The sequence below is a fragment of the Coniophora puteana genome (assembly GCF_000271625.1).
Source record: "Coniophora puteana RWD-64-598 SS2 unplaced genomic scaffold CONPUscaffold_2, whole genome shotgun sequence".
Taxonomy (NCBI): Eukaryota; Fungi; Basidiomycota; class Agaricomycetes; order Boletales; family Coniophoraceae; genus Coniophora; species Coniophora puteana.
In genome coordinates this window covers 868,378-880,330 of record NW_006913054.1, presented here as the reverse complement: position 1 = coordinate 880,330, position 11,953 = coordinate 868,378, and the positions used below count along the sequence as shown (strand labels likewise).

The 11,953-nt window shown below is 52.4% G+C and overlaps 4 protein-coding genes across 4 annotated transcripts; 3 read left to right on the top strand and 1 right to left on the bottom strand.

Annotated features, from left to right (window-relative positions):
* Positions 1 to 58: 58 nt before the first annotated feature.
* CONPUDRAFT_162184 (glycoside hydrolase family 6 protein) lies at positions 59 to 547 on the top strand (the record flags this gene model as incomplete). The annotated part of the gene is made up of 3 exons (XM_007766346.1): positions 59 to 200; positions 269 to 327; positions 401 to 547. The coding sequence occupies 3 exons, from the start codon at positions 59 to 61 to the stop codon at positions 488 to 490; spliced, it is 291 nt and encodes a 96-aa protein (XP_007764536.1). The 3' UTR covers positions 491 to 547.
* A 923-nt stretch (positions 548 to 1,470) lies between these two features.
* CONPUDRAFT_47262 (cysteine desulfurase) lies at positions 1,471 to 3,268 on the top strand (the record flags this gene model as incomplete). The annotated part of the gene is made up of 8 exons (XM_007765807.1): positions 1,471 to 1,551; positions 1,608 to 1,739; positions 1,790 to 1,927; positions 1,985 to 2,473; positions 2,686 to 2,847; positions 2,904 to 2,976; positions 3,028 to 3,151; positions 3,205 to 3,268. 8 exons carry the CDS (start codon positions 1,471 to 1,473, stop codon positions 3,266 to 3,268), a joined length of 1,263 nt encoding a protein of 420 aa, XP_007763997.1.
* Positions 3,269 to 4,201: 933 nt separating this feature from the next.
* On the bottom strand, positions 4,202 to 7,899 carry CONPUDRAFT_79613 (outer arm dynein light chain 1). The gene is made up of 11 exons (XM_007766053.1): positions 7,645 to 7,899; positions 7,288 to 7,571; positions 7,086 to 7,185; positions 6,730 to 7,023; positions 6,482 to 6,678; positions 6,317 to 6,393; positions 6,138 to 6,255; positions 6,009 to 6,074; positions 4,661 to 5,954; positions 4,504 to 4,606; positions 4,202 to 4,454 (listed from the first exon to the last, which is right to left on the bottom strand). Exons 1-9 carry the CDS (start codon positions 7,827 to 7,829, stop codon positions 5,668 to 5,670), a joined length of 1,608 nt encoding a protein of 535 aa, XP_007764243.1. The 5' UTR covers positions 7,830 to 7,899; the 3' UTR covers positions 4,202 to 4,454; positions 4,504 to 4,606; positions 4,661 to 5,667.
* A 129-nt stretch (positions 7,900 to 8,028) lies between these two features.
* Positions 8,029 to 10,123, top strand: CONPUDRAFT_162180 (3-hydroxyisobutyryl-coenzyme A hydrolase). Its single transcript, XM_007766345.1, has 8 exons — positions 8,029 to 8,213; positions 8,280 to 8,390; positions 8,446 to 8,527; positions 8,584 to 8,647; positions 8,710 to 8,777; positions 8,827 to 9,019; positions 9,068 to 9,476; positions 9,546 to 10,123. The coding sequence occupies exons 1-8, from the start codon at positions 8,109 to 8,111 to the stop codon at positions 9,954 to 9,956; spliced, it is 1,443 nt and encodes a 480-aa protein (XP_007764535.1). The 5' UTR covers positions 8,029 to 8,108; the 3' UTR covers positions 9,957 to 10,123.
* Positions 10,124 to 11,953: the final 1,830 nt, after the last annotated feature.

The window sequence follows — 11,953 nt, the reverse complement described above, 5'->3', positions numbered from 1 at the left end:
CGCATCGAGACGCAGAAGCACAGCCACCTTCGGAAAGAACGCCCCCAACTGCGACGAGATGCTCTATATCAACGCTCTTTCCCCTCTGCTGCAGCAACAGGGCTTCTCCGCGCAGTTCATCGTTGACCAGGGCCGCTCTGGCGTGCAGAACATCCGAAATGCATGGGGCGACTGGTGCAACATCAAGGGCGCCGGCTTTGGTACCCGCCCGACGACGGACACTAGGGCTCTCCGCTGATCGACTCGATCGTATGGGTGAAGCCTGGAGGCGAGTGCGATGGCACGAGCAACTCGTCTGCGCCTCGCTATGATTCTACTTGCTCTCTGGTGCGTTTGATTTTGCTTTCGGAATTGCCTACTGGGTCATCACGATGCTGATTGGGTTTTTCATTGCTATTAGTCTGATTCTCTCCAGCCCGCTCCTGAGGCCGGCACCTGGTTCCAGCAGTACTTTGAGGCCCTTGTGACAAACGCAGCTCCTTCGCTTTAATTGTGCTTTTTCTTGTTAGAGTTTCGAAGGTACTACAAGGATGGTTTTGTGTAATTTATGTATTATCGCTATGAATACTCGTCGCCAAGGTTGATTTCCTCCGCGCGTTATATTTGCCTCGTGCTATCATTGGTAGTGTTTCGACTTTGAAGTCCGGAAGAACTAAAGCCCACGACTCGATTCGAATTTAGGAGTTTACAACGTTGGTATCGTCTACTAGATGGAGAGTGCATGAGTTGAGGTCCCATCCAAGTACTTATTGCCGTCGCATCTTGTTCAAGGTGCTCTCAAAAGGTCGGTGTCTTTACCTAACATGGAACATCTTGCATCTGGACATCCTGGCGCGAAGGTCCGTGAACCAATCGCGAACATTCGAACCCAGACCGTCGAGATGCTATAGAATTTGTCGCGAGCCAATTGTCATCTGTGTCTATTCGTGTCCGTGCGATTGCGGAACTTGTGAGCAAACATACGTAATAGAGTGCGCTCAGGGACTTGTATGAGCCAGTCATGACCAAGCTTGCCTCGAAGGACGGAAGAGGACGGAGACAAAGCGGGCAAGCGCCCGGGCCTCTGCACAATGCCGCGCACCCGTGATAGGTCCGCACTTTGCCGACCGCGCACGTGGTCTGTGATTCCCTGCGGATGCGCGGCCGAATCTTTTCGTCACTCCTTGTCCGAAACGTCCCCCAGGTCCACATAACTTGCCTCCGCCCATTATCTGATAGCATTTTCCCTTCCCCAATATGCTGTCCAGAGTATCCGCAAGAGTGTCCTCCCAGACAGCTTTGCGGCGCGCAGTGCCCCGTGCTGTTGTCGGAGCAAGGAGGACGTATGTTCAGCCCTCGGGCGCAGATAGGGCCAGCGTCATGGACACCCCGTCTGCTTACAAAGAGGACACCCACATCGCCCCCAGCTCGGGTACGTATATCTGTTTTTGCGAGGAGGCGCCATGTATGTTAACTATGTTGCTCATAGAGATGCTCGGCTTCAAGCTCGAGACGCCTAACCGTGAGAAGGGCCTCACGGACAAGGTCCGTCCTATCTACTTGGATATGCAGGTATGGCTTGTCTATTCTATTGTGCTGAAGAAGTATGCTGAAGCATTGGGAAAAAGGCAACGACCCCAGTCGACCCCCGAGTGCTCGATGCCATGCTTCCCTATCTCACCGACCAGTATGGGAACCCCCATAGTCGCACACACGCATACGGTTGGGAGGCTGAGGAGGCCGTTGAAGAGGCGCGGAAGGTGCGTAGCCCTGCAACGTGTTGCTGGCCCATGACTCATGGCTTCACTAGAATGTCGCGGATCTGATTGGTGCAGACGCGAAGGACATTGTCTTCACCTCGGGAGCAACCGAGACCAACAACATGGTGGTCAAGGGCGTCGCACGTTTTCACAAGGACAAGAAGAAGCATATTATTACCACGCAGACGGTAAGCCCTACGCATTGAAACTTGTCTGAACGTGCGCTGACAGGTTGCCCCTATCAGGAACACAAGTGTGTTCTGGACTCGTGCCGAAAACTTGGTGAGGAAGGATTCGACGTCACCTACCTGCCAGTACAGACCAATGGTCTTGTTGACCTCAAGGTTCTTGAGGACGCCATCCGTCCGGACACCTCCTTAGTCTCCATCATGTCCGTGAACAACGAGACTGGTGTCATTCAGCCAATCAAAGAGATCGGCGAGCTGCTTCGTAAGCACCGTGGTGTCTACTTCCACACGGATGCTGCGCAAGCTGTTGGCAAAATCCCAGTCAGTGTCAACGAGGGCAACATTGACGCTATGAGTATCTCTGGCCACAAGCTTTATGGCCCAAAGGGCGTGGGTGCTGCCTACGTTCGTCGGAGACCTCGTGTTCGCCTGGAGCCCATCCTCAGTGGTGGTGGTCAAGAGCGTGGCTTACGCAGTGGAACTCTACCCACAGCGTTGATTGTTGGTATGGGTGAGGCTGCCCGCCTCGCGAAGCTGGAGATGGCCGTGAGTTTCTCTCTTTCGTCATTGGTGGAGAAAGCGGAGACGAAGAAGTTCGCACGGTGCTCCGAAGGAGCACGAGTCAAATGGCGCCATGGCACGAGCGAGTTGTCGTCTCGAGCCGCCAGTTTGGCAATGACCATGGTGCAGGGGTACTGATCCGAACCTGTTGCATGCGATGCTATTGGACTTGTGAGCTGACTGTTGATTTCATACAGAGAGACGCTGCTCGCATTGAGCAATTATCCAACAGACTGATCGATGGCATCACTTCACAAGTCGACCATATTGTCCGGAACGGAGACGCCCAGGGGTATCCAGGCTGTGTTAACCTGAGCTTCGCTTACGTCGAGGGCGAGAGTCTGCTGATGGCACTCAAGGTGCGCCTCCAATCACTAGTAGTCCATTTCTCATTAATCTCATTGCATTCTACTAGGATATTGCTCTGTCTTCTGGCAGTGCTTGTACGTCAGCCTCGCTTGAGCCATCATACGTTCTCCGTGCTTTGGGTGAGTAATTACTCTAACTGAGATGTGAACCTGCCACTTATTTTCTTTTAGGCGCTGCTGAGGACATGGCTCACTCGTCACTCCGCTTTGGTATCGGCCGGTTCACGACGGAGGCTGAGATTGACTTTGTCGTCAGCCATATTGTGAAGGTCGTGACTAAGCTGCGCGATATGAGGTATGTCCTTGATTTATGTGTCATGTCCTGATAACTGACGTTGTTACGCGTAGCCCGCTTTGGGAGATGGTACAGGAGGGCATCGACATCAGCACAATCAACTGGTCTCAGCACTAATATGTTGTTTTCTCGTCCCGTTTTCTTGCTTTTAGTTTAGTTATGCTTCCTATACAGATTTTTTGTCAATTAGTGTTAGCGAGTAATGCATTTAGCTATAGGCCAATACATGCGATCTGTGGACAACATCTGCAGACTGCTATAGTAAGAGTCGAGAATGTTGAGCCGTTGGCGAGGGGTCGGAGTTGCGGAGAAAGCCGAACTGGAGCTGATGAGTGCACGGGCCTTCTTAGGATTTGGATCTCCGACGAACATCCCTTTGTTCATTCCTACAACCATGGCCAGACGCTTGTACCTTGGCAGTGAGTACTCACCGCGCTCGCTTTGCCACTCGAAAATGTTTAGATACACATTTGATTTCAGGACTCCCCCCTGATGCTCGTTCCGAGGACGTGGCGAAGTTCTTCGAAGGCTATGGCCGAATCATCGACTGTCGAGTTATGACTGGTTCGTCCAAGAGGCGCCCCGACAACCAAGAGCTCACGGAACCGCCCGCGACAGGCTTTGGCTTTGTCGAGTTCGAGAACTCTAAGGTGAGTGGCACGGTGTTTTTTTTTTCAGCAGCAAGCTTGATGTCTTACTGGGTTATCAGGACGCGGAGGATGCTGTGCACCATTTCAATGGCAAGCCGTTCATGGGTGTCAAGTGAGTAAAAAACCCCAACAACTCTCATCTCCTAAGATATTGGGCTCACAACACGGCTTAGCATCGTGGTCGAGTTCGCGAAGGAGAGTCGCCCCCGACGTGAACCTTACGACAGGGATGGGTATATTCAAGCGCTTATAAACACGTGTACGCTAGTTGCTGATGGTGGTTTTCTTCTTCTTCTACAGGGCTGCGAGGTCCCGTCGTCCCCCCGGGATCCGCCTTACCGTGTCTGGTATTTCGCGGGACACTAGCTGGCAGGTACGGGCTTTTTTTTCGGATTCATTGCGAACGGATATGGGCACCTCAGGCGTCCATTGTGGCTGTGAGCCTACGCCTTCATAATGAGCATATCTCTTTTTTGCACCTGCTTGCCAGGAGTCATGCCGTGCTTGGCCTCAAGATATCCGTTCCTGGATATTTTGGTTTTAAACCTTTGGACCTAATTCTTCTGGCTACACCCTCAGGACCTCAAGGACTTCGGGCGTGAAGCTGGCGCCGTCTCCTTTGCCGACATTGATTCCGAGTACCCTGGTTCAGGGTAAGTGATGTCATTTTCCAGTTGAACAATTCAGCTCATCAAACGGTAGTGTCCTCGAGTACCTGAACCGGGATGATGCCGACCAAGCTGTCCGCGACCTCGATGGCAAGGACTTGCGCGGTAGGCCGGTTCGTGTTGCTTATGACGAGCATGTAAGTTCCAGCCTTTGTCCTAAACTTGTCTGCTTGACCTGAAGGTTTCTTTAGCGCAGCGGACCGGACAACTACCGTCGCGAGGAACGCGAGCGGTTCCGCGATGACAGGTACAGCAGGGATGATCGCTACTCCAGGGACGACCGCTACTCCAGGGATGATCGCTACCGCCGCGACCGCTCTAGGTCGCCCCACCGCCGTGAACATGATGATCGTCGCCCCAGGTCTCCACCTCCGAACAGGAGGGATCATGATGAGAGAAAACCTGCAGGGTACGATGATAACCGGCGGGGGGGCTATTATGATGACCGCAGAGTGCCTGATTATTATGATGACCGTCGTAGGGACGACCGTCGTGACGAACGCCGCCGCGATGACAAGGAGGACCGCTTCGAAGAAAGGGCTGCTGCTAGGACCAATGGTGACGGAGCAGCGTGGCGTTGAAAAGACGTGGATCGGTATCAGTTTCGGCGGATGAAATGCCCCAGGGAAGGACGCCCGTTGGTGGTTTCGAATGGTTTTGCGCAAATTGTTATGTTGGTTCCTTCCGCTGTGGGCCGTGAAGCGTTGTCGAATACTGGTGATCTTGGATCGAGTTCGAAACTGGACCCCTTGTACATGCTTTAGTGGGCAAATCCGCGTTGGTTCCGTCGTTGGGAGACCTCTTGAGCCTAAGGACCTAGGACGCAATTCGGTTCGGTATGGTGTCAAGTGACATAAGGACCGACCCTGCGACGGTAATGGAACGTGGAATCTGACTTGCGTACGGTCGACTGGGCAGCCAAGGTTTCATAGACGCTCCCTCTTGCTGAATCAAGTATCCGAAGTATCAGTATCAACAGGCACGTTGAAAGGCGCTTGGCTTTAATTGGCCAACTAAACCTACTGCATTTGTTGACAATAGGGCACGCATGGGAATCCATCAATATGACAGGGTCATATCTCCTTCAATTGGATGCGATGCCGTAACTCTAGCCCAGGTAAGCCTTGTGTCGCGTCCCTTATTAAACTGTTGGCAGGTCAAGCAAGCGCTTTCTCAATCTCAGTAGTCCAACGTCTCTCTATTGTATTGGTATACAGACGAATACAATCGATCCTTGCTCTATGCCCCACCATGCGAGATCTCGGTCGTCCTTGTCTAGCTGCATGTATGAGTTGTCGTGCATCTTGAGGTAAAGTGGTGTGTCCTGTGTGCCTGGTGTTCGAGGCACTTTCAGAGATTTAAGGACTTTGAGACGGAAGTGCTTAGTAGACATGGTGGATAGAACGCGGACGGTCGTTGTAGGAGTGCTGTTAGCCTCTGGCAAGCTCTTCTCGGGGCTGACTTCACAGCGGTGAATGTCAATGTCTACAGGATTGAACGTTAACATGCTGTAACAAGTTCGACAACTCCATGATTCACCGATGAGAAGCCTGCTCAGCTTGTCTTCGCTGGCTTTCTTCGGTACTTCATCAGGCTTGCCATGCTCTACGGAGCGTGACATCAGCGAGAAAGTAGCAAGATCGATAACAATAAGTGAGAAAGACATACTCTCACAGAGCGCATCCCATCTGGGGTGTTCCCTTGCTCTGTCAGCCTCCGTGATGTCGCTCCTGGCGATGTAAGACAAATAGAACAGCTCTGAGTCATTACGCTCCCTCGTAGAGATCTTGGTAGGTTTGATTAGCCACGCCACGGTTCCGGACGGTGTTGGAGAGGAAGGGGCTTACAAATGCTCCGTCTAGTGACTTGAGTGTAGGTATTTTTGCGACGGCGAACTGCCTGGCGTACTTGGACAAGTCGCTGTCTGTGTTTCGCCGTTTACAAAAATAAGCCAATTCGTAGTCGTGCATGTGTTATGCTGGCGGATAGCGGCTGTGACACTTGACACTTACCAGTTGTAACAGGATTGCCGTTGAGGCTGAGCGTTTCAAGCTGGGGCGCCCAGGACACTAGCGCGTCTACGTCGTTCCACTGCGCTAGGCTGTTGAATGAGAGTGCGATGTGACGGAGCGCTTGGATGGGTGCGTCCTCGGCTGTCCTCGGTGGGATGGATGCGAGTCGGTTATTTGATAGGACGAGACGCTGTAAGCTTGCTCGTCGGTGAGTAGGTAGCACCGAAGAGGACGCAAAAAGAGCTCACTTAGTGAAGCATTGCAAGGCCTCGTACAAGCTCTTCCAGTCCTCAAGCCAGTTACCGCTGAGGTTGATGGTATGCAATGCAGGCAGCATCATTCCTGGCGGCATTTCAGGCTGTGTTAATTGAAGCGCGGTTAGCTGGTTGTAACCGATCTCGAGCGCCTCGAGTTTGGGCATTTGAGATATGACGTTCATAGCATCGTTCCAAGATATCATCGTCTGGTTTAGCTGGAGTTCTCGTATCTGGCTGAACGCCACGCCGTGATTCACGTCCCGAGGGGGTAGGAAACGGTTGCGGCTAGTGCGGATGAGTATCGTTCCGCCGACGCGTATGGGGCAGTTGGCATGACTGTTACGCACTTGAGGGCAAGCCGTTCGAGATGGGGTAAGGCTCCCGCTATGTTCGCGACATCGTCCCAACTTGGGAGGAGTGTGGAGGAAAGGTCGAGACCACGGATGTCTAGTATACACAGCAAGGACCAAAGGCACAAATGAAAGTATAACATTGAGCGGTTTCACGAATGATGAATCAAAACAAAGCACAGCAAGGTGCCGGACATACTCGGGCACGTTTTCCGCATCTGATCCTGGGGGCTCGGTGATCCGACAAGTCCGTCGTCGAGGCTGACCTCTCGGAGGCGGTCCAGTCGGGCGAACTTGCTCCTGATCTTGTCGAGATTGACAGCTTCGACCTCGATGGCGTTGTTGGAGGATCCTAGAGTTACTTTCTCCTGCGAGTCTGTGCCATGGACGGTCTCGATGTACTTGGTGCTGAGTGCCTCGAGGAATGGACGGCCATACGAGATGGAAGCCGACGGGCGAACAAATGAGCCCGCACCCTGTACTCTGCAGCAGGCGGAGGCCGAGTCAGAGCTAGGGCCCGCGCAGAGAATGCAAGAAACTGGTATCTCACACTCACAGGCAGGAGAAGTACCTGACTCCGTCTTTCACGCCGTCGTGCTTTCCGCGCTTTGGATTGTCCCATTCGACGCCTAGCCATGTGCCTGACGTGCCAGTGACCTCACCGACGTATCGGACTGTAGCCAATTGCCCATTATGACTGATTCTTGTACCCGGTGTTGGAAGTAAACCGTCGAGAGACATGCTGTAAATGGCGGGTATGTACCTTTTCACAGCAGCATCTGTGAACGATGAATTATGTCGGGTGTGCGCTGTGGGTGGAAGCGCCGAGCGGAACCGGAGAGCGGGATGACTTGGATAACGCGGGGTGATAGGGGGTCCGGCCTATTCCGGAAGTAACGGTTCGCGCGCCGACTGCCGAGTGAACCGAGCTGCTTTCACCTGACCGTGTACGAGTGACGGCAGACGGAGGAGCGGCCATCCACAATTGCCAGACAACGACCAGCCAGTTGCCCATACAGTATGCTCAGAACTGCTCTTAGAAGAATGACGCGTAACAGCGCACCCGCCCTTGCCAGGACACAAGCTGTCGCTGCACACATGTCTACCAGCGCACCCGATGCACAGGTGAGCGTTTATAGTGCATACCTCTTTCTCACCACTCATAACTTGACCTAACTCTCGGATGAACAGCCCGTTCTGTTTGAGTCCCGCGGGACCATGCGGCAGTATATCCTCAACCGCGAAAAGAAACTCAACGCGCTCAACACTGAGATGCTTGACATACTGCGACCTCAACTTGAGGTACCATGCGTTCTACTTCCACATGAGCTCTCACCAATTTCGAATATTTGCGTAGGAATGGTCCAAGTCTGATCTTTGCAAAGTCGTCGTGGGCTCAGGTCTGGGCAGAGCATTTTGCGCGGGCGGAGATGTTGCAAGTGAGTCACGACCTCTTCTTTTCGCTCTCCCACTAAGCCGTCATTCCACGTGTTAGCTGTGCTCAAGGACTCATTGAATGATGCCACTCGTCCCAACTCCATCGCTTTCTTCAGAAGCGAGTAAGTTTGACCCGCATTCCATGTGCCTTGAACATCTTACTTACAAAGCCATCTGAAAAAAGATATGAGCTGGATTACATTCTCTCGGTTCTCCCCAAGTCCTACATCGCTTTGCTGGATGGAATCACTAGTATGCACTGGTCTTACCAATACAAACGAGCTCACTAACACAACTTTAGTGGGTGGTGGTGTTGGCCTTGCAATCAGCGCTCCTTTCAGAGTAGCCACCGAAAAAACTGTATTTGCCATGCCTGAGACTAAGATTGGCTTTTGTCCCGATGTCGGCGCAAGCTTCTTCTTATCCCGAATGGACGGTCAAGTAGGCACTTACCTTGCTCTTACCTCAGAAACCCTTGTTGGTCGTGAAGTCTTGTAGGTCCTACGGTACCTTTTACAATGTTGGATACTGACTTTTGATAGCGAGCATGGATTTGCGACTCACTACATCCCATCAACATCTATCCCTACTCTGATGGCGAGGCTCGCGGATCTGGATAACCCAACTCCGGAACTCATTGACCGCGCAATTGAGGAGCTCCATGCTGAGCGTCAGCCCAATGACGCAGCTGGCAAGTTCACTGGCAAGACGCGACAGGCCCTCGACTCCGCATTTAGCCACGATACCGTGGAAGATATCGTCAAGAGTCTGGAAGCGTTTGCCTCGCACGAGGATACCGGTGTCCGTGACTGGGCGAAGGCAACCTTGGAAACGCTTCGCATGCGAAGCCCTACCAGCTTGAAGGTGGCTCTGGCCGCTGTTCGCCGCGGGAAGAAGTTGTCCCTCCTAGAGAGCCTGCAAATGGAGATGGGCATTGCAACTGCATACTGCGTGAGTGCTCTCAGCTCACAAAAATTTATTTGCGCTCAAATCGTGCCTTCTTTTTCCCTATTCATGCAGAGCGGTGCCAGCCCAGATTTCCGCACCGGTATCAGCGCCGTTCTCATCGACAAAACCCAGGGGCGCCCCACGTGGACGCCCGATAGCATCGACCAGGTGACGCCAGAGATCGTGGATCGATTCTTCAACAAGAGCTCGACCTATGTCGCGTCCTCGCCCCAGCTTACTCCCCCACCTGAGCTACGGAACAAGAACAAGGACCCGATGCGCTTCGCGCTGCCCACTGAGGCTACAATCAACGACACCATCAACTCGCTCAGCTCGGGGGGCAGCGTGCCGCTCTCCGAGGTGCTGGCCAAATTTGATGATCTTCGGTCAGGTAAGAATGGAATAAAGGAGAAGGTGATGGACGTAGTGCAGCGGCGGTACAAGCTCGTCGACCAGGGCGGCAACCAGTTCATCCAGTCGTGAGAGCAAATCTGCAATCAAACATGTTTTCATGTCCACATTTGTGCATACATGTTGGACCACTTAGTCAGGGGCTAAATTTAAGTTTGCCTCCGTTTCGCATGCGTCATTTGCGCCAACATTGCACCCATATCGCAATTATCATTCATACAATATATTGTACGTTTCATGCCCAAACCATAACCTCGTCTCAAACTACCGTAACCCCGTAAGTCGCATGGTCTGAGTTATTGCACATGTGCCTCACCCTTTTTCCCCCATGAAACCGCGAGCTGAGGTACGTTAGGGTGTGCGCCTTTGAGTTTGAGTTTCGGGCAATACGCTGCCTGCAGAAGATTGATGGGACCAGAAACAACATCAACGGACTCGGCGCCGAACATGATTTTGAGGGCACCGTGAGGAACTTGGACTGCTGATCTCAAAACAAATCCAGTAAGTGTTACAATCGGGCGTTTGCAAGCTCGCATCGGAGTCTTTTGGATGAGAGATCTGAATCTGTATGCGCCACTGCTAGGATCATTCGATGGCCCTGCTAGGGAATAGTCTCTTACGAGAAACTGACGAATACTTCAGGACAAAGTTCGCGCGATCCTCTGGAAGAGCGGTAAATCTGGCTTTCACTTGTACCCCGGATTAGTGGTAAGTGTGTACGCATCGTACAGCTACGCGCCCGACGCTACGGCTCTAGCGAGGTGAGTGCGAGTTCGGTGAGTCTCGGCGTGTCACCGTCCAAACGATACGTGGACTCAGTTTGCTGGCGAGCTCTGGTCGCCTGTCGGTGCTCCTGGCTGAGCGACTACGCGGATTTGGGGAGTTGCCAGGTGCAAGACTTTGAACACAATCGGTCGGGTGCCGGATTTCATGCGTTTCTCAGTATGAATTATGATGGTATTCAGAATAAATCCACATCTTGATACGTTGTGCACCTCGGTAACGCGGCTTTTCGGATGGAGCGAATGTAAAGCTCTGCCAAGCTTAGGCGAGTTCAGGCTCCAAACAATCTGACAACAGAGCAGCAGGCCTAACTGCATCGACGTATCGGATTGATAATGACAGGGTCTGTACTATCCAAAGTTTGTGGTTATTACGAATACCCCTGGCCGCCGGCTCGTTGGGCAGCACACCAACAGTGACGGCAAAGTGTAGAGCTGGATCGAACATGGCACAAGCCGCTCTCCTCGGCGAGACCCGGGCAGCTTCGGGGATTTCCATCCTATGGTGCTGTAGTATGTAGGCGTATATGTAATATGCTGTAACAGAATGACAGATTGGGTACAGCAAGTACTTAGTTGCCACTTGGAGAAGCGCCTTGATGGCTTCGAGACGCCGATGTGGCGATGAGATTTGGTGATGGCTTTGAAGGAAGCTAGATACATTCAATAATATTTGTCCAAGATTGCGCTACCTTGAGGTCCGAGCTAAGTTGGAGAGGAACTTAAGGGAGAACTATTACTTTGTCAAATTGAAGGCGGCCGTGCCAAATCGTCTTCACACAGCGCCCACCCTGTTCCGGTTCATCGCAGACTCTTCGCGAAACCCGGACAAGTTGCACAAAACAAAGCAGTTGTATAAGAACCCGTGCGAAGTGATCTGGCAGCACTCACGTCGGGCGTTTTCAATGTAGCATTGGTACCTTGCGAAATGCTGTGACCGCCGGTGAGACCTAAGTTCTGGTTTGATCAGATCAGCTATGGCACACAGCATGCTATGGTACTACAGATCATTTGAACCACTCTTTCAAAAAAACAAAAAAGAGGATAAAATGCAGTCTTAGCCATGGATCTACCGAGATGGTGTACGGTTTAACGCCATAGCGCGTCTTACATCGGCCGAGCGTTTGGCGAGTTACTAGCGCGTTCTTTGCGCGTCTCCATCCAAAAATACCACTGATCGGGGAATCTGTGCAATATGACGCGTCTAAAAATGATCTGGCATACGGTGTACGTCTGTGCTGTCACGAGGCTCGGTACCGTGAGGTAGGCTCAGTCGCAAGAAGAGTC

Coding starts and splice junctions, on each gene's coding strand:
- CONPUDRAFT_162180 (XM_007766345.1), top strand. CDS start 8,109: ATGCTCAGAACTGCTCTTAGAAGAATGACGCGTAACAGCGCACCCGCC. Junction 8,391..8,445: donor TACTGCGACCTCAACTTGAG/GTACCATGCGTT, acceptor ATATTTGCGTAG/GAATGGTCCAAGTCTGATCT. Junction 9,477..9,545: donor GCATTGCAACTGCATACTGC/GTGAGTGCTCTC, acceptor CTATTCATGCAG/AGCGGTGCCAGCCCAGATTT.
- CONPUDRAFT_79613 (XM_007766053.1), bottom strand. CDS start 7,829: ATGTCTCTCGACGGTTTACTTCCAACACCGGGTACAAGAATCAGTCAT. Junction 7,024..7,085: donor CTCGAACGGCTTGCCCTCAA/GTGCGTAACAGT, acceptor CATCCGCACTAG/CCGCAACCGTTTCCTACCCC. Junction 5,955..6,008: donor GCTGAGCAGGCTTCTCATCG/GTGAATCATGGA, acceptor TCAATCCTGTAG/ACATTGACATTCACCGCTGT.